The sequence below is a fragment of the Palaemon carinicauda genome, chromosome 26 (genome assembly GCF_036898095.1).
Source record: "Palaemon carinicauda isolate YSFRI2023 chromosome 26, ASM3689809v2, whole genome shotgun sequence".
In the NCBI taxonomy this organism is placed as follows: Eukaryota; Metazoa; Arthropoda; class Malacostraca; order Decapoda; family Palaemonidae; genus Palaemon; species Palaemon carinicauda.
This window is the reverse complement of record NC_090750.1, coordinates 96,714,744-96,741,228: the sequence shown is the minus strand read 5'-3', so window position 1 is coordinate 96,741,228 and position 26,485 is coordinate 96,714,744. Positions and strand designations below refer to the sequence as shown.

Here is a 26,485-nt window from a genome sequence, read left to right as displayed (position 1 = left end):
TCTATCAGCTCGCTTCATTCCGGCAAAAGGAATGTGCTCGCTGACAGTCTGAGCAGAGCTTCGCAGATAGTGAGTACCGAGTGGTCTTTGGATCCTCAAGTAGCCAACAAAGTCCTGACTTTGTGGGGTTCCCCGACAGTGGACCTGTTCGCGACAGCCTTGAATTTCAAGCTGCCGCTGTACTGCTCCCCAGTCCCGGACCCCAAGGCACTCTGGCAAGATGCCTTCCAACAACGGTGGGACAACATCGACCTCTACACCTTCCCACTGTTCTGTCTGATGAGAAGGGTGCTCAATAAGACCAGACTATCGGTCAACCTGTCGATGACCTTAATAGCTCCGCTATGGCATCATGCAGAATGGTTCCCGGACCTTCTGCAGCTCCTGACGGAACTCCCGAGAGAGCTTCCCCCACGACACGAGCTACTCAGACAACTACATTGCAACATCTTCCACAAAGCCGTAGCATCGCTTTGGCTTCACGCCTGGAGACTATCCAGCGCCTCCTCACTGAGAGAGGCTTTTCGCAACAAGTTGCGGAAAGGATGTCTCGACACCTACGAAAGTCATCCGCAGGGGTCTACCAGGCGAAGTGGAGAGTCTTCTGTGGTTGGTGTCGTGGGAGGGGTATCTCTCCCCTCGATGCCACTATTCCAGCAATAGCGGAGTTTCTCGTGTATTTGCGGGAGGAAATGTGCCTTTCGGTCTCGGCGGTGAAAGGCTATCGCTCAGCCTTAAGCCTAGCCTTCAGGCTGAAAGGAATAGACATTTCCTCCTCGCTGGAACTTTCCTTACTCATACGAAGCTACGAGCTTACCTGCCCTCAGTCGGAAGTGAGACCTCCTCCATGGAACGTGGTTCTGGTCCTCAGGGCTCTGAAGAGACCCCCGTTCGAAACATTACGCTGGGCTTCTGACCAACACCTGACTTGGAAGACGGTATTCCTGCTCGCTCTGGCTTCGGCCAAGCGGGTCAGTGAACTTCATGGTCTCTCATACGACATCGCCCATTCAAGGGGATGGGGGGAGGTAACGTTCAGGTTTGTCCCTGAGTTTGTTGCCAAGACTCAGAACCCTGGAGTGCCGGACCCACGGTTCGACTCCTTCAGGGTTACGAGTGTCCGGTCCGTAACAGATGACCCAGATCATCTGCTACTTTGCCCAGTAAGAAGTCTGAGACGTTATCTGAAGAGAACAGCTGCAGTCTGTCCCCGCGTGCAAGCTCTGTTTGTGAGCACGTGAAGGACGAAGAGGAAGGTCACCAAGAATACCATCTCAGCCTGGATTCGACGGACCATTCATCATGCCTTGAATCCAGACCCTCCTCCGTCACGTCGCCCTAGGGCACATGATGTCGGGCATCGCCACGTCCCTGGCCTTCAAGAGAAACTTCTCTGTGACGCAGGTGCTACAAGCTGGGGTCTGGAAGCGGCAAACGACCTTCACAGCCCACTACCTGCAGGACGTGACCCACAGGAACCTCGATACTTTTTCTACCGGGCCTGTGGTGGCTGCACAACAGCTGGTCTAACCTCAGGCTCCTTAATGGACAAGTAGCAGAAGGTTGAGGGCACTGTTACCCGGTTTTAGTCTGCGTGAATGAAAGAGTATGTCTGGCCCTTACTTCTTTCTTCATCCTCCTCTCTCCTGGGGAATGCAGGATCCTGGGTCTCTGCATAGCTGACCTCAAACCTCTGCAGGTAAACCATGCTTCCTTGTGTTCCTAGTATTAAGAATAATACTGTCGCATCCCCCATACCCTGACGAGGTGGTATTGGGACGTCCTAGCTTAGAATTCCATATAAAGGACTTCAGGTCAACTTCCTAGGACGAGTCACACTTCATTTCTCCACACACAACTTATGTAGGCCGCACGTTTCTTGCGTAGCAAGAAACTTGCGAGGTGCAGGGACTTTTTCTCGAGTGCTGCTCACTCGGATTCTGAGTCCCCGGGTGAGCCAAAAGCCAGTAAGTCTGGGGACTTTCCACCCTGCCTAAGGGTAAGTCACCTTATGTAAATAGCGTGGTTTGTATTTCGGTTACGGAACAAATGACAAATTCGGAGATAATTTGTATTTTTCCTAACCATACAAACCTTATCTAATTACACATATTTGCCCGCCAGCCCTGTCCCCCAAGACAAGTCCTACCTCTAAGTGAAGTGAGGCAGCTCACCAGTGTGTGGGGGGGAGGTGTAGCTAGCTACCCCTCCCCTCCCCTTGTGCTAATTAGCGCGGGGGTAGTTTAACCCTCGTTAAAATCTAATGGCTCGTCATTTCAGCTAAGCCGAAAGTAAACCCTATGTAAATAGCTAAGGTTTGTATGGTTAGGAAAAATACAAATTATCTCCGAATTTGCCATGTTTATGTTCTTGTCAGCGGATTATTTAATAATTTGATTACAGTATAATGAGTGAGTTTCAATTCACTGCATATTGGTCGTTTACAAATAAATTGAATCTAATGACATAAGATAGAAGCTTATATTAAAGTAAGTTTTGAAACATTTTACCTCATTTTCAGAATTATAGCCCTATTATTCGTGATGGAGCTTGTTTTGGGAACTTAGGTACGAGGAAGAAGCGGGATGTTAGTTTGGTAAGTTAACATTTTTTTTTTTTTTTATAGTTTAACTATTTTAAGTGCTTGTAATTGAATTCACTCCTCTATTCCGTTAACGTTCTTCTATAACTTGCTTATGGGGATTTCTTTATTTCGTACTTAGCTATCATAGAGTGGTAGTAAATTGCTCTTTTTTTTTTCATTTATTCAAGTCAATACTCCTGTTGCTTGCGATGATTCTGTCATATAGTTTGATCTGAATTATTCCATAAGAAAATCAAACTTAGTCACATGTATGATTGTGTATCCTGAGACCTATTATAATACATCTCTCATATATATATATATATATATATATATATATATATATATATATATGTGTGTATGTGTGTGTGTGTGTGTGTGTGTGCGTTTGTATATATATATATATATATATATATATATATATATATATGAATATTTATATATTTCAAATAAGCCATGCATATTAACACATTAAAGTCTGGTTTAACAACCTCGGGATCAGAGCCCGAGGCGAAATCACTCAAAGACTATAGTATCTGTCCGGCCGGGCTTCGAACCCTGGTCCAGGATACTTGTATGACATTGACCATACCACTCAGCCACGAAGAAAGATAAAAGTCAATGACAATTCTTCTGTACATATACCTGTAGAATTCAGGTGTTTTGTACTTAGGATTGAAATCATCCCATCTTCACCATCGTAGCTAATTGGTAGGTTTGTGACTTGGCATTTGATTAATGATAAATTTTGCAGAGAGAGAGAGAGAGAGAGAGAGAGAGAGAGAGAGAGAGAGAGAGAGAGAGAGAGAGAGAGAGAGAGAGAGAGTGTGTGTGTGTGTGTGTGTGTGTGCTAGAATGAAATGGGAAAGGAAGACCAGTTCTCTAAAATAACAGTAAACTCATAAATGCAATAGAGTCTAGAAGCTTACCAGGATGAAGGGTTAATTTTTAATTCTCAAATATTATCACGTCAAAGTAAGCAAATAACTACAACTTTGTATAAAAAAGTGAGGTGAGGTAACAGAGGTAATCTTACAGCTGGACATGTGGCGTAAGTGTTACCAGAACATATAAGGCTGAGAAGAACTTGAGGTGTATAAGAATACTTTTGGCCAATAGTACGTTAGGCTTTTCATGCCAAGGAATTTTATGCTAGATTTTATTCTATAGTTTAGTTATGGCTATGTAACTATTAATATTCAAACAAACTAGATATTACCATTGGCTGCTATGACCAAGTTTGGGCTGAATTGGTATAATATCTAGAAATATGTATAGCACTATACCTTCTATCACATTACAAATGTTTTCCCTAAATGGAGTTGATTTATTCTTAAAATAACATGATTGCACTTACCTTGACATCTTTTCTCAAACATTTCAATAATTCATCATATGCCCCATTGTTTTTTAACCTAAGAAACAAAGAATTTACATCAAAATTCCTATATACATGTGTTGCCTTTGGGTTAATTTTACCCACACTTTCTTATGCAGTGTCTACCTTCATAAAACTTTCTTGACCATATATCGTAAAAATTACTTTAACCATATAGAATGTATACTGTTTTTTATAAACTTCAGAATATAACTAACACTCATCTTCCAAACTGATTTTTCCAAACAGAGTGACTCAAGGTTTATATCTCCCCCGGCATTTGTTGCAAATAAAAAATGTCAAGGTACAAGGAGCATAGTATTGTCGTCTTCAGGTACTGAAAGGCAACTAACCCTCACCACAGAAGCTTCTGTTCTCATATGTCCTGGCAGTATCGATGCTAATCTACAACAACTAAATGTGATTAATGTCAGCAAAATCATAATTGCACCAGGAGCCTTCAAACCCCGAGATTCTAACATTGTGCTAAATTTTGCAAATGTCCGAGAAAAGATTATTATTCCTGAGAAAGCATTTTCTATAAAAGTATTCCTAGACTCACCAGCATTGAAACAGATAGAAATTGACAGAATCCATACACCTCCTCCTGAAGTAAAGCTATCTATAACTGCTGTTCCAGATGTTGAATTTAAAAGTCGTAGTATTGTGGCACCTATTGTGAGGCTTAAGCTATCACATCATACTAATGTAGCCTTTAGTACAAAAGCCATAATACCTTATGTTCACCCTGAAGCTTCGGTCTTTGAAATTTCTCATTGCCAGTCACTTGAACTGGCTCCTGAAACAATAAATACTGGAAAATTTGAAGCAAAGTACATAAAGTTTTTGCTGATGAAAGAGAGGGCGGTCGAGGTTGTTGAAGGCAAAGCAAAAATAGAACATGTCGCAAATATGACCCTATTCACTGAAGCTTTGAGTGTAGGGTCAGGAGCCGATATAATACTTGATAATATAACACTAGTTTCAGCAGGAATTAGATCAATACGGGGTACAGGACTAGGGAACATTCATCGTGCTACATTTTCACATGTGAAAGGCAGAAAACTGGAGTCTGTTGCATTGTGTATTAGAACTGAAACTGCTCTCGTATCCAGTGTAGAGATTGATGGGAAAGATGGTGAGATTGCAGGATGCCTTCAAGGACAGGAATACCATGCCGATACAATTCCTGAAGCTATTGTTATTTGCAAAAGAACTGAATTATTGCCAGACATTTGTGGGGATCCACGCTGTGTGGAATGTTCTCCAGATACTAAAGGTACGAATATCTTTTTATTTTTACTTAAGAATATTAAGCTAATCAATACTCCTCCAGAACAAAAGTTGTGTGCTTGGTATGAATAAAGTAATATTAGAAACAAGTGCATTACTGCATAACAAAGATAAAAAATTTTCAGAGGGCATTTGGGGATCATGAGGAGAAAACCTGAATGTGTAATGCTCAATTACTTTGGAATTTTAAATCTTTCTTAAGTACTATAGCTTTTAAAAAATATGCATCAAAATTATTTACTGTACAATTAGGAAGGGTTAAGTTTATTCTAGTGAAGTATTGGTTTTATTTTGAGTCTTACAGTGTTTGATTTTCAATATTCTTACATTTTAGGATTTTATGGTTTTTCCTTTCAGAGACAATTTTGATTTTGGGACGGTAATAAATATGGACTTTTATTTTTATAAATGGATTACCAGTATTGAATCAGTTAGTGTCCCTGAATATGTTGTTCTTCCTATTATTATTGTGTAGAATTGTTTCCTTTGATTCACAACTCCACATTTTCAGATTGTAGGTTATTTTTTTTTCTACACATTTCTTTAATCCCATTGTACAGCTTTCATTCATTTTCCCATAGTAATTAATCATTTTAATTTTTACCTGAAGTATGAGAAAAATTAGGTTGCATGAATGTAAAAGCCAAATGGTATCCGACTTATTTTATTAAAAGTAACAAACTTGCTAAAACTAGGACCATTCCCTAAAGCAAAATAACGTGATGATAAATCGAGGAGAATGGTTCTCTGAAGAACCATTCTATAATCCAAACTTGGATCTTGTATTCATATTAAGAATTACGATCCTGGGAGCCAGGACTTCTATAATTGAGATACATTTGTGTAGGCTAAGCAGCGCTAATGCCTGTTGGTGTGGGTTGCTATTCATTCTCAAGACCTTGAGATTTTATGGTCAGCATACAATAGACTGTCAATTGGTCCTCTCCTGTTTGTCAAATAGTTTACAGCTAAGATCAAATTAATTTTGAGAAATGTGTAAAGTCATAAAAAAGTTGGATTTGTCTTAAAATCTAGGTAAGATATGTATGTTAAGGTAATTGCCATAAAATTGCATATTTTTTCCTCCTGCCACCAAAAAACGAAAGTTGAACCTTTGAAAGTTCTTTTCTGCACTTCTTCTTGCATAGGTTTCAGTAGAATACTTTTTAGGCTTGCAGGATTTTTAACATGACTGTTTTCTGTGCTCTGCTTTTTTAACATGACTATTTTCTATGTACTGTATTTAGTTCTTAGAACAGTCTTATTTATTGACACCTGCAAGGAATGTGGGTCATATAGATGTTATATCTTACTTTTGCTTCACATTTTCTTTTTACCATGGCTGGGGATACAGTGTGGTGAAGTAAATAGAAAAGAGGTACGGTACTCTTTCTTTTGTTCTAGAGGACTAATTTATTATGATTAACAGTAGCTCACATTTAGGCTAGTAATTAAATTGCATAATGTGTTATTTACTTCGAATTTACCTATTTTAGTGATTCGTAAGAAAATAGTTTGTGTTTGGATTCTGTTTTCCTGAGGGCATGCTTACACACCTTGCACCTGTTATAATCTGACATACAAAGATTCAATAAGACCTATTGAGGATTTACTACTGTGTGCTTTTTCCATTGCTCAGCTGGCATTTTAATAGATTCGTGTTCCTTTCTAGCACACCTTGCTTCTAAAGATTTGACAAACCTCTCGAAACAGTATCACAAGTTGTTTTTTAGCATCCTGAGTTAAATTGAGTCGTATCTATCGTCTCAATTCACTAGTAACAGTCATTGATATCCACCTATTGTACACATTGCCATTATCCAATGTCTTTCTGAATATTTGATAATTGTTCTTAGTTCATGGGATTATTTTTAGCAACATGAAATATCTGGCCGTACACCATAACTTTGGGCTTCCTTTTCCCTCCCTTTGTTTCAAGAAGGGATTTGGGTCACAGGGTTTGGATAAAATGATTCACAGGTTTTTAGAACTAAGAAAGAACCTTGAAATATAAATCTCAAATAATTTTACTTATCAGCCCTATTTATCGACAAAATCTCACATGCTTCAGCTTTCTGCTTGTAAACCCGTCAGTATTTTCTTAAAGAAAAAGATGTTTTGAAACCCTTCAGACACACTTATATTTTCCAAGAAATTATGAGTTAATAAGTTATATCAGTAGCAGTTACATGCTTTGTGGAGAGGTGTATGACCCAAGGGATTTAAGGGAAAGGGACAAATTCGAAAAGGATTTTGTTTATTGCGCCATAAGAGTAAAAGTTTCTGCAGCATCAAATAAAGGTTGTTTCTATCCAATGCAGTTCAGAAAATAGAGATAGAATGGTGAATATTAGGGGTCTGGACATAGACTTATACAAAGGAAACCATATCCAGATCATTCTACTCCCATGTATTTTGGTGGTGGTTTTTTCAGGCTCGGCAACAAGCCACATTGGTGGTTTGGCTTTCTCTACAAAGGCATAGTTAAATCAACATCTTTTTCAAATCAGTCAGCGAGTCTGTACACATCCAAATCGTTTGGTATCTTATCACAAAGGGCAACCATGACATTCAAGTTATTAAATTTAATATTATTGATGTTACATATTGCATTAAATGCTTCTTAATGATCAGTTTAAGATATCCATGAATGCCATTTTTCATTTTCAAGTTTCATTCTTATTTCTCTCTCACCATAGCCTTTATGCTTTATATAGCTGCTTATAATCAGTATCGATTGGAAATTGGGTAAAATGAAGGAATCAAAGTTTTCCTGTGTTACCCGACTTATTTGGTTTTGAAACATTAGTAGAGGGGTCCCTTTTTTATTTCTAGGTCAACAGAATTTTCCTTAAATAAATCAGCAGAAGTCGTCAATGGTGTCTGGAGTTCACCATCAGATCCAGGGGTACGGAGAACATTAAGTTCTCTCATTAATGTTTGGGGGGAGGGAAGGGGTGATAATAATAAAAGAAACCAAGTGAAAAAGAATGTTTAAGGGAAAGAAAATAGTAGGACTGTCTCAAATCCCACAGAAGATCCCATTAACATCTCATGGAATTTAAATTTCTCCACCAATGTCACCTGCAAGAGCTGCTTCCCTAATGTCCACTCCCTACCCTTGGGATTGAGAGGAGAGCTGCCATTACAGTATTTACTCAGTCATTTCTTTCACATAAGATTTTCAAGTGAGAGTGGGGTAAACTCTATCAGAGTAAATGTCAGGAAGAAGGAGTTCCTTAGGGTAGTGTGCTGAGTGTAACCCTGTTTGCACTAGCAATTAATGGGATATCCTCAGTTATTCCCTGGGATGTTCTCTCAACATTATTTGTGGATGATCTCTCAATATCATTTTCTGGAGCTAGAATGGCATTGGTTAAGAGAAAACTACAACTCTCAATTGACAAAATTACCCAGTGGGCCAATATGAATGGATTCAAGTTCTCGACAAGTAAAACTACTATTGTCCATTTCTGTCGTATCCGGGGAGCACATCCAGACCCGGATATATACATTGAAGGTCAACGGATCCCATGTGTAGGGGAAGATAAATTTTTAGGTTTGATATTTGATTGTACACTTACATGGGTTTCTCACCTAAAAGCATTAAAAGCTAAATGTGTTTAGGCTCTGAATCTTTTAAAAGTATTGTCCCACATATCATGGGGCCAGACCGCAATACTACTTTAAATTATACAAGACCTTGATTTTTCCAAAATTAGTTATGGATGTGAAATATACTCCTCAGCTACCCCAAGCCGATTAAAGATATTAGATTCAATACATCATGCTGGTATTAGATTGTCCACTGGAGCCTTTAGAACCTCACCTATCTCAAGTCTCCTTGTTGATGCTGGAGAGTTACCTCTAGACATTTACCAAATATCTTCTATTTTTCGGTATTGGTTTAGATTGCAGATTCTCTAATTTTCTAGCCTTTCAGACTGCAAGCCTTGTAAGGCACTCAACATATTTGGAGTTGCACCCAAAATCTCTTCAACCTTATGGCTTTTGGGTGAAACAATTATTAAACAATCTGGATATAATTAGAAGTAAGGTGCTTCCATTCGAGGTATCATCAAAGCCTCCATGGAAATTACCAGAGGTATCTTTTTATAAATACTTTATTGGAGTTAAGAAGAATATGGCTGACTTAGAATCCAGGTCTCTTTTTATCGAACATGTTACAGAACATAGGGGTTTGACCTTTATATATACTGATGACTCCTAATCTAATGCTGGCGTTGGATTTGGAGTACATAGTAATGGTTTTAATTGTAGAGGTGCACTTCCTCTAACAGCTTCCATATTTACTGCCGAACTGTATGGCATACTAACCGCTATTGAGAAAATAGCGTTGGAAAAGGAGGGTAATTTTACAATTTTTTGTGATGCAAGGAGTGTTCTTCAAGCTTTAGAGGTTTTTAATTCTAGTAACCATCTAGTTTTAAAGATTTTAGAATGGCTTTTTATTATTGGACGGAGAGGTATAATAGTTTGACTTTGTTGGGTTCCACCACATGTAGGTGTGTCTGGGAATGAGAAGACAGATTTACTGGCGAAGAATGTGGCATCCGAGTTGCTACCAAGAAGGTATCCCATTCCCTGTAATGATTTCCTACCTAACATCAAGAAATTGTTTTTCAATAAATGGCAACAGCACTGGGATAGTCTAGATGGCAATAAAATGAGAGAAGTAACAAAGGTTATATCTCCTTGGAGGTATTACATGATGCCCCGAAAATGGGAGACGACTCTTTGTCGTCTCCGTATTGGTCACACTCGGTTGACACACGAGTTTCTGCTGAAGGGCTAACACCAACCGTATTGCGACGACTGTTTAGTACCTTTAACAGTGAGGCATTTGTTGACCGAATGCCCTAATTATAATAAGTTAAGAAATAGATATCTGTTTGAGGCTCGAGGTGAGGATGGCAGGTTCATCCTTGCCAAGATTCTTGGACATGATGTGTCCTACCATGCGAGCGGCATTTTTAGATTTATTTCAGAAGCAGGTCTTCTGAGAACTATTCAACTTCTATAATGACATTCAACTTTTATGGTTTTAATTGAATATTCTATTAATTTTTATATAAAATAAATTATATCGGCGTCAATGACCTTAGATGTCAGGATGCCTGAAAACTTTAAACCAATCAATCGAGCTCGACCCGAGGGTATCTCAGAAATGGCACAAGGAAATAAGCTGAGGTGAAATGCATCCTGACCCAACTGCTGAGCGCACTGAACTGAGGTTTCGCAGGTCGATATCACGCGCAACCAATACGTAGGAAAAATTATGGCAAAAAAACTTAAAGTTTTTTCTGAAACCACCTTGGGTCTTATACAACCCGTGGCGGGTTGTATAAGGGCTAGAGAACTCTAAATCAATCAATCAAATAATTGACTTTAATGGTTTTTCTTTGAAAATTTTAAACCTAAACCCATGTAAAAGGATTGGTGTTTTGATATAGAAACCAGAACTATTAGGGAAAAAATTATCAGCTATTTTTAAAGGGCATTTGTTCTTCAAACTTTGAGGAAAATTTTGCTTTAAACAAATGCTGATATTTTTAAACCACCCTAAAGATGATAATATTAATCTTGATTAAATAACTGGTGCTTTGTATGCAAGTGATTAACTGATACGAAGTCCTCTGCTTTGAATACACGTCTACCTTACACACACTGCAGGAACCTTAGTAGAAAAATGTTACCTTGCTGAGCTGACTGCCCATTCATATAGGCTTTTAATCAGTTATAATTCTGGAATGTTGTCAAATTTGGAAAAACGGAAGATTAGCAAAATAGACCTAGGTCTTCATCTACACTCCTCTAAACAAATCTTTTTCCTTAATGACTTGAACTGTTAGTGTGCGAACTCTTTTTCAATGCACTGGTAATGTTAGGGTTTAGGTGAATCTTGTTATCTTTAGTAATTTATTTTAAACTTATCTTTGATAACAGATTATGAATAATTTCAGGAATTGAAGATGAGTCATCTGCTTTGCCATCACGTATTACTGGTAAACTTGCATCTTCAACAGAGCCTGAAGACCCAATGTTCATCCTTAATGGTGTAACTATATCATCAGTTGGTAAGATTATAATACAGTACTTACCTGAAAGTTAATAATAACCACGATGCATTTGTAAGACTAGATGAAAGGCTATAGAGAAGTTAATATACAAGATGTATTACTAGATAAGTACAAAAAACTAGCAAGCTTTTCAAAAACACAGTTGTTTAGTTTTGCTGAGAGAATGTAGTAAAATAATAGGTAAATTATCGTGTATGATTTATATGTATGGCATACTGCCTCTCAGGACATATGTTATTTCCTTGAAAGAAAAGACTTGACCGTACAGGGTTATAATCGGGGCCTGGGGTGGTTGTCAAGTCGTGAGAGCTGGCAGCCGGAGTCATTTTGGAAAATCTAAATTTGCTTCCCCAGTAACCATAAATCTTTTATTATGACACTGTTCATTCAAGCGAACAACCTCTTTTTTAATGCAAATAAAATTGTATTTTAGCAGCTGTTGAGAAAATAGCATAGCCACACTACAACTCGGTCTACAACCTTTTTTCTCAAAACGTTTGTTACAGGTAATGGAAGTTTTCAGCTCTATTGATATCTTTAATTTAAAAAATATTAGATCACTCTAAGAATGGTAATTTTTTTTTCTAGCACCTGTGATTGTCATTTGAAAGGAAGTAGCAGATAAGCTAGCAAAGTAAGCAGCCACTGGTCCTCTTAATATGAGACTGTCGTGATGAATTCACTCAGCTCAAGATGGAATGTAGTTTTCCCTGTTGAAGCTTTGAGATGGGCAAGAGGGCTCTCGAACGGCAGGAATCTGTTGATTACAAATATCTCTTATGATCTTTTTCTATTACTCCAATTTACATTAGCCTCCATATTTTATCAACTATCTTCCATCTTTCTGTCTAAACTCTATTGCTAATTCTTCCTTTAATTTATAGAATTTTTTTGCTTCGAATGGAATGGGTTTGCCCTTCATGACCATCTTAAGGTGATTGCCTTGATGAAATCTCTACTCAAACATAGAACGTTATTTTCTCTGTTGTAACTTATGACAAGCAGAGGGGCTCGCAAACGGGAACGTTATTTTTCATATTGTAACTTATGACCAGCAAGGGGCTCACAAAAGGAATGTTATTTAGGATATTGTAACTTATGACAGGCAAGGGGGCTCACAAACGGGAACGTTATTTTCGATATTGTAACATGACAAGCAAAGGGGCTCACAAACAGGAACGTTATTTTTGATATTGTAACTCATGACAAACAAAGGGGCTCACAAATGGGAACGTTATTTTTGATATTGTAACTCATGACAAGCAAAGGGGCTCAGAAATGGGAACGTTATTTTTGATAATGTAACTCGTGACAAGCAAAGGGGCTCACAAACGGGAACGTTATTTTTGATAATGTAACTCATGACAAGCAAAGGGGCTCACAAACGGGAACGTTATTTTCCATATTATTACTCAGGACAAGCAAAGAGGCTCACAAATAGGAACGTTATTTCCGATAATGTAACCCATGACGAGCAAAGGGGCTCACAAACGGGAACATTATTTTTGATATTGTAACTCATGACAAGCAAAGGGGCTCACAAATGCGAAAGTTATTTTTGATATTGTAACTCATGAAGAGCAAAGGGGCTCAGAAATGGGAACGTTATTTTTGATAATGTAACTCGTGACAAGCAAAGGGGCTCACAAATGGGAACGTTATTTTTGATATTGTAACTCATGACAAGCAAAGGGGCTCACAAATGTGAACGTTATTTTTGATATTGTAACTCATGACAAGCAAAGGGGCTCAGAAATGGGAATGTTATTTTTGATAATGTAACTCATGACAAGCAAAGGGGCTCACAAACGGGAACGTTATTTTCCCTATTATTACTCATGACAAGAAAAGCAGCTCACAAATGCGAATGTTATTTTTGATAATGTAACTCATGACAAGGAAAGGGGCTCACAAACGGGAACGTTATTTCCGATAATGTAACTCATGACGAGCAAAGGGGCTCACAAACGGGAACATTATTTTCCATATTGTAACTCATGGCAAGAAAATGGGCTCACAAATGGGAACGTTAATTTTCGATAATGTAACTCATGACAAGCAAAGGGGCTCACAAACGGGAACATTATTTTCCATATTGTAACTCATGACAAGAGAAGGGGCTCACAAATGGGATCGTTATTTTTGATATTGTAACTCATGAAGAGCAAAGGGGCTCACAAACGGGAACGTTATTTTCGATGATGTAACTCATGAAAATCAAAGGGGCTCACAAACGGGAATGTTATTTTCCATATTGTAACTCATGACAAGAAAAGTGGCTCACAAATGGGAACGTTATTTTCGATATTGTAACTCATGACAAGCAAAGGGGCTCACAAACGGGAACGTTATTTTCGATATTGTAACTCATGACAAGCAAAGGGGCTCACAAACGGGAACGTTATTTTCCATATTATAACTCATGACAAGAAAAGAAGCTCACAAATGGGAACGTTATTTTCGATATTGTAACTCATGACAAGCAAAGGGGCTCACAAACGGGAACGTTATTTTCCATATTATAACTCATGACAAGAAAAGAAGCTCACAAATGGGAACGTTATTTTCGATATTGTAACTCATGACAAGCAAAGGGGCTCACAAACGGGAACGTTATTTTCCATATTATAACTCATGACAAAAAAAGAAGCTCACAAATGGGAACGTTATTTTCGATATTGTAACTCATGACAAGCAAAGGGGCTCACAAACGGGAACGTTATTTTCGATATTGTAACTCATGACAAGCAAAGGGGCTCACAAACGGGAACGTTATTTTCCATATTATAACTCATGACAAGAAAAGAAGCTCACAAATGGGAACGTTATTTTCGATATTGTAACTCATGACAAGCAAAGGGGCTCACAAACGGGAACGTTATTTTCCATATTATAACTCATGACAAGAAAAGAAGCTCACAAATGGGAACGTTATTTTCGATATTGTAACTCATGACAAGCAAAGGGGCTCACAAACGGGAACGTTATTTTCCATATTATAACTCATGACAAGAAAAGAAGCTCACAAATGGGAACGTTATTTTCGATATTGTAACTCATGACAAGCAAAGGGGCTCACAAACGGGAACGTTATTTTCGATATTGTAACTCATGACAAGCAAAGGGGCTCACAAACGGGAACGTTATTTTCCATATTATAACTCATGACAAGAAAAGAAGCTCACAAATGGGAACGTTATTTTCGATATTGTAACTCATGACAAGCAAAGGGGCTCACAAACGGGAACGTTATTTTCCATATTATAACTCATGACAAGAAAAGAAGCTCACAAATGGGAACGTTATTTTCGATATTGTAACTCATGACAAGCAAAGGGGCTCACAAACGGGAACGTTATTTTCCATATTATAACTCATGACAAGAAAAGAAGCTCACAAATGGGAACGTTATTTTCGATATTGTAACTCATGACAAACAAAGGGGCTCGCAAACGGGAACGTTATTTTCGACATTGTAACTCATGACAAGCAAAGGGACTCACAAACGGGAACGTTATTTTCAATAATGTAACTCATGACAAGCAAAGGGGCTCACAAAGGAGAACGTTGATTTTCCATATTGTAACTTATAACAAGCAAGTAGGCTCATAAACGGGAACGTTATTTTCCACATTGTAACTTATAACCATGATAAGCAAAGGGGCTCACAAATGGGACCGTTAATTTCCATATTGTAACTCATGACAAGCATGGGGCTCACAATCGGTAACGTTATTTTCGATATTGTAACTCATGATAAGCAAAGGTGCTCACAAATGGGAACGTTATTTTCGATATTGTAACTCATGACAAGCAAAGGGGCTCACAGGCAGGAACATTATTTTCGATATTGTAACATGATACGCAAAGGGGCTTACAAACAGGAATGTTATTTTCCATATTGTAACTCATGACAAGCAAAGGGGCTCACAAACGGGAACGTTATTTGCGATATTGTGACTCATGACATGCAAAGGGCTCACAAAAGGGTACGTTATTTTCCATATTGTAACTCATGACAAGCAAGGGGGCTCACAAATTTGAACGTTATTTTTTATATTGTAATTTATGACAAGCAGAGAGGGTCACAGACAGGAAAATTTTTTTCAATTTTGTAACTCATGATAAGTAAAGGGGCTCACAAATGGGACCTTTAATTTCCATATTGTAACTCATGACAAGCTAAGGGGCTCACAAATGGGAACGTTATTTTCCATATTTTAACTCATGACGAGCATGGGGCTCACAATCGGTAACGTTATTTTCGATATTGTAACTCATGATAAGCAAAGGGGCTCACAGGCAGGAACATTATTTTCGATATTGTAAGATGATACGCAAAGGGGCTCACAAACGGGAACGTTATTTTTCATATTGTAACTCAGACAAGCAAGGGGGCTCACAAACGGGAATGTTATTTTCCATATTGTAACTCATAATAAGCAAAGGTGCCCACAAATGGGAACGTTATTTTCGATATTGTAACTCATGACAAGCAAAGGGGCTCACAGGCAGGAACATTATTTTCGATATTGTAACATGATACGCAAAGGAGCTCACAAACGGGAACGTTATTTTCCATATTGTAACTCGTGACAAGCAAAGGGGCTCACAAACAGGAACGTTATTTTCGATATTGTAACTCATGACAGGGAAAGGGGCTCACAAACGGGAATGGTATTTTCGATATTGTAACTCATGACAAGCAAAGGAGCTCACAAACAGGAACGTTATTTTCGTTATTTTAACTTATGACAAGCATAGGGGCTCACAAACGGGAATGTTATTTTTGATATTTTAACTCATGACAAGCAAAGGGGCTCACAGGCAGGAACATTATTTTCGATATTGTAACATGATACGCAAAGGAGCTCACAAACGGGAACGTTATTTTCCATATTGTAACTCATGACAAGCAAAGGGGCTCACAAACAGGAACGTTATTTTCGATATTGTAACTCATGACAGGGAAAGGGGCTCACAAACGGGAATGGTATTTTCGATATTGTAACTCATGACAAGCAAAGGAGCTCACAAACAGGAACGTTATTTTCGTTATTTTAACTTATGACAAGCATAGGGGCTCACAAACGGGAATGTTATTTTTGATATTTTATCTCACGACAAGAATAGGGGCTCACAAAAGAAGCGTTATTTTCGATATTGTAACTCATGACAAGCAAAGGGGCTCACAAACAGGAACGTTATTTTCCATATTGTAACTCATGACAGGGAAAGGGGCTCACAAACGGGAATGGTATTTTCGATATTGTAACTCATGACAAGCAAAGGAGCTCACAAACAGGAACGTTATTTTCGTTATTTTAACTTATGACAAGCATAGGGGCTCACAAACGGGAATGTTATTTTTGATATTTTATCTCACGACAAGAATAGGGGCTCACAAAAGAAGCGTTATTTTCGATATTGTAACTCATGACAAGCAAAGGGGCTCACAAACGGTAACGTTATTTTCCAAATTGTAACTTATGACTAGCAAGGGGGCTCACAAAAGGGAACGTTATTTTTTATATTTACTCATGACAAACAAAGGGGCTCACAAATGGGAACGTTATTTTCCATGTTGTAATTTTTGATCAGCAAGGAGGCTCACAAAAGGGAACGTTATTTTCAATATTGTAACTGATGACAGGCAAGGAGGCTTACAAATGGGAACGTAATTTCCATGTTTCAACTCATGATCAGCAAAGGGGCTCACAAATTGTATCATTATTTTTGATATTGTAACTCATGACAAGCAAACAAGCAAAGGGGCTCACAAACGGTAACGTTATTTTCCAAATTGTAACTTATGACCAGCAAGGAGGCTCACAAAAGGGAACGTTATTTTCGATATTGTAACTCATGACAAGCAAAGGGGCTCACAAACGGGAACGTTATTTTCAATATTGTAATTTATGACCAGCAAGGGGCTCACAAACGGGAACGTTATTTTCGATATAGTAACTCATGACACGCAAAGGGGCTCACAAACGGGAATGTTATTTTCCATATTGTAACTCATGACAAGCAAGGGGCTCACAAATGGGAACATAATGTAAAGGGGGACCATTGTTGGTGTTTATAATGATTGGTGCATGATCACTAGTGTGCCAGTCCTCTATTGTCCTCCAATCGAAATCAAGAGGGCAGTTAGAGCATGCAATTGAAAGGTCAATGTATGACAGAGTACCTGTCTCAACATGAAAGTGTGGTGGCTCTCCTGATTTAAGAAGTCTGACATCCTCATTTTCCACAATTGATGAAATAATATTGCCCCTGGTGTTTGCTAAAACATGGCCCCGTAAAGGATGTCTACCATTCAAATCTCCAAGTAATAGAAAAGGTTGAGGGAGTTGTCGAATCACCTCTACTAGATTATCATACAAAATCTCATCATTTGGAGGCAAGTACAGAGAGCAAATTGTATATTTTTTCCCTATATCAATCTGTACAACCACTGCCTACAGAGGTGTACGAATAGACCAAGATATTTGGGAAATATCTCGATGAATGTATATGAAACTTCCACCATGGTTCCCTACTCGGTGATCATATGGTGTCCTATAGCAAATATATTCGCAAGGACGAGTATTATCATCGTTTGCTCTCTTGTAGACATTGTTATGGGGGAGTGCTCATGAATGAAGAGCTCAAGTTCTTCATAATTGGCCCTTAACCCCTAACAATTCTACTGCAAAATGGAGGAAAAACCTATGGTTTAATTTCTGGAAGACATCTTGGATGAGGTCTTCCCATTTGCAGTTTTTGGTTTAACATTATTTTCTGTAGGCTTCTTAAACGAGGGTCTTGAAACCTACATTTGCTATTATCCTTGGACGTAACGAAGCTATTGACTTCATTCTGGTATCGAAATGTATCTTTTGGGCAGAAAGGAATCCAGTGGTACTAATCGCCACTTGGTATTATCAAGTATTGACTGCCATATTGACTTTCCAAATGGCAACCACTGAAAATCACATTTGCAATTATCTCTGGCTCTAATGCAATTATTGACTTGAATTCTGGTGTCTAAATGTATGTTTATGTGGTGGTGATGTTGATGGTGGTGATAGTGGTAGTTATAGTGGTATAGCAGTGTAATATTGTCGATAGTAGTGGTGACAACAAACGTTAACAATGTCAGTTTCATTGCAGGTTTAAGAAATAGTTCCACCATGTCAAAGGGCTTCAGACGAGCTGGTGGTGGTGGCGAGTGAACTTCACCATCAACATCACCGCACTTCACCCCAACTAACTGGAATTTATGCCTCATATATCAAGAGAAGAAGACTGAGACACTGACCAATCAAAGAGAAAAGAAACTGGGAGTGGGTACAGTTCACTCGCAGAGAACTTGGTCAAATTTAGCGAACTTGGAAGCTTCCACGATCATTTCACCTGGAAAGACTCAATGATGGTCATAGCATTGAAGCTTTGATGGTTACACACGGTGCATACATAAAATGGATGACCAATGCCATTATTTATATATGATTATTGCAAATTATTATAGTCAAGGAACATTAACAAATACTTTTAAAGCAACGTAAAAATATTTTTCATATAGAAACTTTGACTTCGTAATGGCTTTTGGTAAAGGGGCATGAGTGAATGGACACCAAACTGTGACGCTTGCAAATAGTTGGAGTTTGACTGATCCATGACTCATAAAAGACTCTCAAACACGTGACCTGAAACGAAATAGGCAACTATTGTCAGTGAAAGTCCATTTTAAGGGAATCCCATTTACAAAAATCTTAGCAAAACTAAGGTTTTAAATTAAGTTTTTTATCCAGAGGAAATTGAGGTTCGATCACGAATGGTGTAATTCTTGCAGCGAATAAAAGTTGAACTCGCCTGAATTCCGGTGTGTGTTTTGGCAAGAATAAGCCAAATACTAGTAGTAGATAGGCTAAAAAAATCACATAAAGAGCAGCAAGCATTGCCCCGTTTTTAACACGTCAAAGTATGTCACAGACTCGCAAAATCTTTAGCAAATAGCACACGTGGTAAATCCAGGAAACTGCATGCGGTATTAATTACATCAAACAACATGGGCTGCCCCGTTATCACATAAGATCAATAAGGAGTATGTGAAATAAAGTTTCATTATTAGATACGGAACCGGCAACAAAAACTCCATACCGTATGAAAAGGTAACGAGGGAAAATTTCTGCCCTTCCTTTAAGCAAGCACAAGAGAAACTCAGAACTGGAAGTCTTGTTCAAGCCAAAATAACATTAGGGTGATTTTATGATAATTACTATAACTACCATTTTTAAGTTGAAACAGTTCCCCTGGAATTGTCCATCACCAACAAGAAAAGCATAGTAAAAGTATTTACTGTAATATAAGAACATTTATGGAATTTGTCAAAGAACTATAAAGATTAATTATAAAGAAAAATTAACCTCAATATAAATCTAACTTTTTATACAGTGCAAAATATCATCAGACATGCAAGCTTCAGTACAACAACACCTAACTGTAGATAGCACTAAAGAGAGCCCTCAAGAAAGAAGGTGAGAGCCATGAGGAACAAGCTGGATGCAAAGGCACCAGGTTACATTCACACTCATCGAGTACAGAGGAGGTGGTCCCAAAACTTGTTTATTCTGCTGGGGCTGAAAGGCTTAACAAAACTGCTACATTCCATTTAAACAGACGGGTGTGCGTCTGTGCAACTCTTCTTGACGATACAGAACTCCTAGGCTGTCTCAGTGGTGGGGACATGCTTACGTTGGAAGCCCAGTATCACCCACATTGCTTAATAGGACTTTACAATCGCACAAGAAAAGCCAGTCAACAGGATCACAGGACACATGCCAAGAACAAGAAATGTTGTCAGATGTCTTCGCTGAATAAGTCCTCTACATTGAAGAAACGAAACGCGAAGGAGACGGCACCATTATTCAGATTGGCTGACCTTGTCCAGCTCCATCAGTCGAGAATGGAACAGCTAAGAGTCCAGGTGGACATGAGAGTCTACTCCACATGACTGAAACAGAGACCGCTGCTCAGTTTCCTGACATGCAGGCATACACCAAAGGGAGAGACATCCTGATGGCATTTGAAGATGATGATAGTGCTGCTCATGGCAAAGCCTGCGAGCTGGATAGTGATGCAGTCCATCTTGCCCATGCTGCACAGATTGTTTACCATCACATGTTTGGAGGAGCCAAGCCCTTCACATGGCAGGCACTAACCCTGCATGAATTTCCACTGCCCAGATACTGATGTGCAACAGCATCAAACACAAGCGAACACGTGGCACCAAATCATCCACTAGTATCAGGCACAGTATTGCACAGGAGACCACACTTCCAATATATATAGGGATGATGCTGCATGCTCATACACAAGAAGAAATGGATTGACAGAGTGTCACACCTTGGCCTGAGCATCTCCTATGATAGAATGCTCCAGCTTTCAGCACAGATGGGTAACATTGTATATCAAACGTTTCATAGAGAACGAGTGGTCTGCCCTCCACAAATGAGTGGCAAAGCATTCACAACTGCCACTGTAGACAACATAGATCACAACCCTAGTGCAACAACATCATAGGAATCCTTCCATGGTACTGCCATTTCCATGATACAATATCCTTCTTACACTGGTGAAGGAGTGGATTGGAGCGTCATCATTGTTGGATGATCTGGCGATGCACGGTCAGAGACAGTCGCCCCCTTGCTGAACTATTGCACTGATGTACCCCCTGTCACTAGCAGCATCAAGAACTTGCCAGTTCCAGTGACTTCAGTGGCATCATCGATCAGAGGAGACTTCAAACAGTACTTTGATGAAAAATGCTGATGGCTAGGCAATGCAGTATGAGTCCTGGAAGACAACACTGATACTGTGGACAATGACAACACATCTTGGTCAGCATTTCATGCCAGCCAATAGCCACTAGCTGCTCGAGTCACTGAGCTGTTCCTGCTCCTCAGCAGCTTTAATGGAATGATTTGACCAGGAAGACAAACTCATCATTACTGGTGGAGAGGCAGTGCTCCGCAAGCCAATACTGCCAGATATGACCTCGCTCACCTCATGTAACTGAAGAAGCTGACACTTTGATGTTGCTGTATGCATCTCATGCAGCCCAGTATGGACTCCTTGCAATACTCATCCGGACTGTAGACACTAGTGTTGTGGTGCTGGCAGTGTTCCTGGCACAAGAGTTTGTCAGAAGACAAACTGTTTTTAGCTTTCAGAAAAGGCCAGAGTTTCTGATACCTAGCAGCACATGAAATAGCAGCTGAGTTAGGATGAGAGAAGGCTCGTGCGCTGCCAATGTTCAATTCTCTAACTGGATGTGACAGTGTCTAGTTTTGCTAAAGGACGCAAGAAGATTGAATGGGAAATCTGGAAGGGACTGCCAGAACTCACTGAGGCACTGCTGCTGCTGTCCTCTGCACCATGTGATATACCAGACGATACTATGCGCATCATGGAGAGGTTCGGGATCCTGTAGTTTGACTGAACCATCAAATGCACAGAGAATGACTAGCCCAGGAGGAAACTTTTCGCTAGGAAGAACAATGTGCAGCTCATCCGTCCAACAAAGGCAGCTCTAGAGGAACATGTCTAGAGGGCATTTTATCAAGGTGGACATGTGTGGGGCTAGATACTGCTGCCAGCACCAGAGCTCCCTCCACCTATCAATTGGGGTTTGTCAAGGTCTAGAGAATGACAATACACGGCTGCTCTTCAATGCACAGCCCTCTGTGTTTGTGAAGGGCACTGCACATGACGGTGATTCCACAACATACATGTACTTGTGCCAATGCTGAACTTGTTAACGGGACATTGTTTATGTACACATTATCTTCAGTATAGGTATATACCTAGCATTAGATAGCAGATCATTGTAGAATGTCAGTGTACTCCTAACCTCAGATACTTGACCACATAGCATGTCAGCATTCAATAAAAGCATTCCTTCCAAACTATTGTGTTGAATTTAATATTGGCCTAGATAATTTCCAAATACAATTATATAACAGACTGTGATAGACAATACCAAGTGGTAATTGGTACCATTGGATTCCGAAACCACCAAACCGTATATTTAGATACCAGAATTAAATCAATAGCTTCATCATGTACAAAGATAATAGCAAATGTAGATTTTAATTAGCACCCCATTAGAAATCCAATATCGCGAGCATAAAGAGAATTTCAAGTGCCACAATATCTAAAAATATTTGCAACATATCAATGAACACTTGTGCCAAAATTGGTGCTTGTATCACAAAATGCACAATTCCTTTGAAAATTTGAGCTAATACTTTCCCTGTCGTGCAAAATTACACAGCACCCAAAATATCTTGGATTCAGAATATGAATATATCCCAAAGTGCTCAACATTGTTTTTAAAGTACAGGAAATGGAGCCTAAGTTTAAACTTGAACCAGTTCGGTATGTGGCATCATACAAGGAAGGGAGTAATAATATAATCAAAGGATATGAATGCTTGGAAAATAGGTAGGCTGTATTCCTCAAGAAAATTTGAAACAGTATGGTCATAGTCCGCTAATGAAAGCTGGCAATGAGAGACTGGCAGTACTATTCAATAATTTTAAATCCTCTCCATCAGATGTTGTTTAGAGTGTCTTTCCTCACCATATATTTAACCATGCAAAGGGAATTATTTATATTAATGATCTTTATGAGTTCTCGGAGTATGATATACTGAAGAGGTGCTTAGTACAGTTTTTAAAGTTAAAAAGTTTAAAGGAAGTAATAATGTAATTTTATTAGTTTTTTGATCACCTTATTAACTTGACTATATCATGATCAGACACTTGGACATTACTGTCAAAAAAATTTCATCTACGCCCTATGCAATGTTACAAGTGTTATGAGTTTGGGTATGTTAATATGAAATGGACCAAGAAGAGAAGATGTATTAACTGCTCAAAGTTCCACAGCGTTCCTAAAGAATGTAAAGTAGACAATTTTTGTTTTCATTTTGAGGGAGCCCATTCTCCAAACTCGAGACAGTGTGTTAATTGCCAGCTGAAACAATCCATAATTGAGAATGCAAATGATGAACATATCACCTATGGTTCAGTGAGAAAAAAACTGGTAGGTAACAGTTAAACTTTTGCTAGAGTGGTATTCATAAGGCAATACCGCACAAAATTGCCAAACCAAGCAAAAAGCCCCAATTAATGTACAAAATAGATTTGACTTACTAGCCACTAAAAACACGGAAGATCTTTCTGAAGTGGAAATGATTGAATTTAAACCCCTAAAGCATAATCTGTAGGGAAAAAATGTAGTTTGGAAATTATAACTCCTCCAAGATAAAAAAAGAAAGCTAGTAATGATGAATGTTTAGTCAAATTGAAATATTCTCTTTCTAGTGTCAATCTAGAGGAGGGCTCAGTTATTAATATATCTTCATCTAAATCTGAACCAAACCTCATAACTAATCAAGCTACAAAGCATGTTGTAGAGGTAAACGTCCATCAGAATCCATGTGATTCTCAGGTAGCTAAGAAAAATCTAATTAGCATACTCCTTTGAAGAAACGAATCCATCTCCGATTATGAGAAACAATCCTAACAGTATGTATGTTAGGGCCCCTTTAGATCAATCTCTTAACAGATCTAGAGTGCTCAAGCCTTTTGATGTACAGCTGAAAAATGATACCAGAGAAATAGATTTGTTAAAGGACAGATAGCAGAGGTAGGATATCCTAAGTCTTCCCCCTGTTTTAATCCCCCTGTTAAAGTATATTTATTGGAGAAAATGCCCTTAACTAGTAAGGTAATGAAAAGTGAATTCTTAAATCATGCTGCTCATCATCATAAGAAACTTGTTTTTACGGATAGTTCCAAATCAGCTGCGGGATTTGGAAGCGCTGTTGTGGTGGGGGATATTGTTATAATGAGGAAACTTCTATTCTCTTGTTCAGTATTCACTTCTTAGTTGTATGTAACAAGTCTCGCAGTCCGACATGTTTTCTAAAAATGGTGATCAAAATACTTTTTATACACTTTGTACAGATTCCAACAATGTTTTATTTGCAAACAAATTATGCCATCCAATTCTTTAGTACAAGAGGTGGAGGACTGGTTAGAATTTCTGCTGTCTAGGAAGAATATCAAGTGTTCACTTATGTTAGGTTCCACCCCATGTAGCGTGGATTGGAATGAACAAGTAGATAAGGTACCTAAGGATATTAATCTAACCTCAGTCTATATGTTAAAAACTGGATCATGAATTAACATGAGTTTGCAAACATTCTTAGCAGTTTCTCTGAAAGTAGTACTGTGTTTTTCTAAACCTAGGTATAACCACAAAAATGTAGCTGGCAGGACCTTGTGAGATTGGAAATTGATTTGTACCAAAGGTAATGCTGAAACCTAGTCACTAAATGATAATTTTTTTTTCTGCAACTAATTTTGTATCTAAATGCTTTCCTCTAAAAACCTAGATAACACGTTTATTTATCCCCCCAAAAATTCAATGTTTAATTATTTAACACTAAATTATTATGGAAACTTTTTTTTTCTAAAATTTGCCATGTATTTTAATAGATTCCAGGTACAGTAATTTGGTTATATATATAAAAACTAAAAGGACATTTTGGTTCATATACGTGATATTTTAATATTATGTCGGATATTTCATGTAATTTTATTTCACACTTGTATTTGTGTTATATGTTTTGAAGCTTTTTGGGAATTGTATTTAGACAAAATTTGAAATATTTTTCTGTTTAAAGACCATAATAATAGAGCAATAGTGATGGTTTCATTAGTTCCAGAGGTAACCGTGAACATAAGCTCTGCTCTGGAAGAAGTAACTATACCTACAACAAGGGCCACTGCAAAGAATGTTTCCAGATTACCGACCCTCAAACTTTATGGAGAGTTGGAAGATGAATATGAAGAATTAAAAGATGAATCAGATGGCTCAGAATCATCCTTCTTGAAGTCTCTCGAGGAGACCCCAATGTATGTCATCATTATCTTCTTCTGTGCAGTAATTATTTTGATCATGTTCATGACTTACATGATATACAAATGCTGCACTCGTAATAAGGTATGATAAAAATTGTTTTGTTTCATGATAACCTTAATCCATATAATCATACTATATCCACATTCATTGTCTTTTAAATTCAATTGACACTGATTCAATATATAATAATTTGCTGCTTTTGTAACAGTTCAGGAGAGCTCTCCATGCCAGTTTCTACTCTACAAGATAGTGGAATTTCATTGCTAATTCTGTTAATCTCATTTTTCTTATGGTATTGCATTAATTTAGTCTTTTTCATTCTTTTCAATTTGTGATGGGATTCATTTAGTGAAAATCCTGTGATATTTTAACTGAAAAACGTGGCACAAAGTTTGGCTAAGATTATGTTTTTATGTAAACCATTACACTTCTGATTTTTCCCTGAAAAGTGGAAAACTCTCCTCTGTCGCCTAAGAATTAGGCATACCTGTTTAACACGAGTTCTTGATGAGTGGCAGGTGCCAAACCTTCTGTGGTGATTGCTTGGTTTCCCTGACTGTAGGCATTTACTGATTGAATGTCCCAGTCTTTGGGATATCAGAGAACGATTCCTCTTTAATGCTTGTGGTGAGGATGGTAGGTTAATCCTCACCAAGATTCTTGGAGAAGTTGTGCATGAAGCTATTGGCATTTTCAAGTTAAAATTGGAAGCTGGGCTTCATATGTCTTTAAAATCCTCATTAATTATACTGATATTGGCATCAATGATCATTGATGTTATGATTACAGATAATTATGAATCATTCATTCATTCTTTGGTATTTATGTCATTTTGGATTCACTGTTCTTGCCTTTCAAAGGAAAATCCTTGGTGACAACACAGCACATTAACCCCAGAAAGTACACAGAATACAAATTTAATAGTGGTTGTGGGGGATATGAGTTGCATTCCTAGGTAATTGTGTTGGACTTTTGGAAGTTTTCAACTTGAGAGAAGAGCCCACTCTTGGAACACATGTTCTTATGTAGCATTCTTGCTGTATTACTTTTAATTAAATTTTATACTTTTTAATTATTTTTTTCATCATTTTTATTAATGTTTTAAACAACCTTACAGTTCCTAGTTCCTTGCTTTTGATATAAAAT

At 38.2% G+C, this 26,485-nt stretch overlaps 1 protein-coding gene across 4 annotated transcripts in view; it reads left to right on the top strand.

Annotated features, from left to right (window-relative positions):
- The window catches only part of LOC137619712 (uncharacterized), a 98,891-nt gene that overhangs the window by 63,397 nt on the left and 9,009 nt on the right, over positions 1 to 26,485 (top strand). For 2 of the 4 annotated variants that reach the window (XM_068350000.1, XM_068349999.1), the window contains exons 3-6: positions 2,522 to 2,596; positions 4,212 to 5,241; positions 11,240 to 11,353; positions 25,122 to 25,420. In XM_068350000.1, coding sequence (XP_068206101.1) covers positions 2,522 to 2,596; positions 4,212 to 5,241; positions 11,240 to 11,353; positions 25,122 to 25,420 — 1,518 coding nt within the window. The remainder of the gene's footprint in view (positions 1 to 2,521; positions 2,597 to 4,211; positions 5,242 to 11,239; positions 11,354 to 25,121; positions 25,421 to 26,485) is intronic. The other 2 variants (XM_068350001.1, XM_068350002.1) reach the window with 2 other exon arrangements.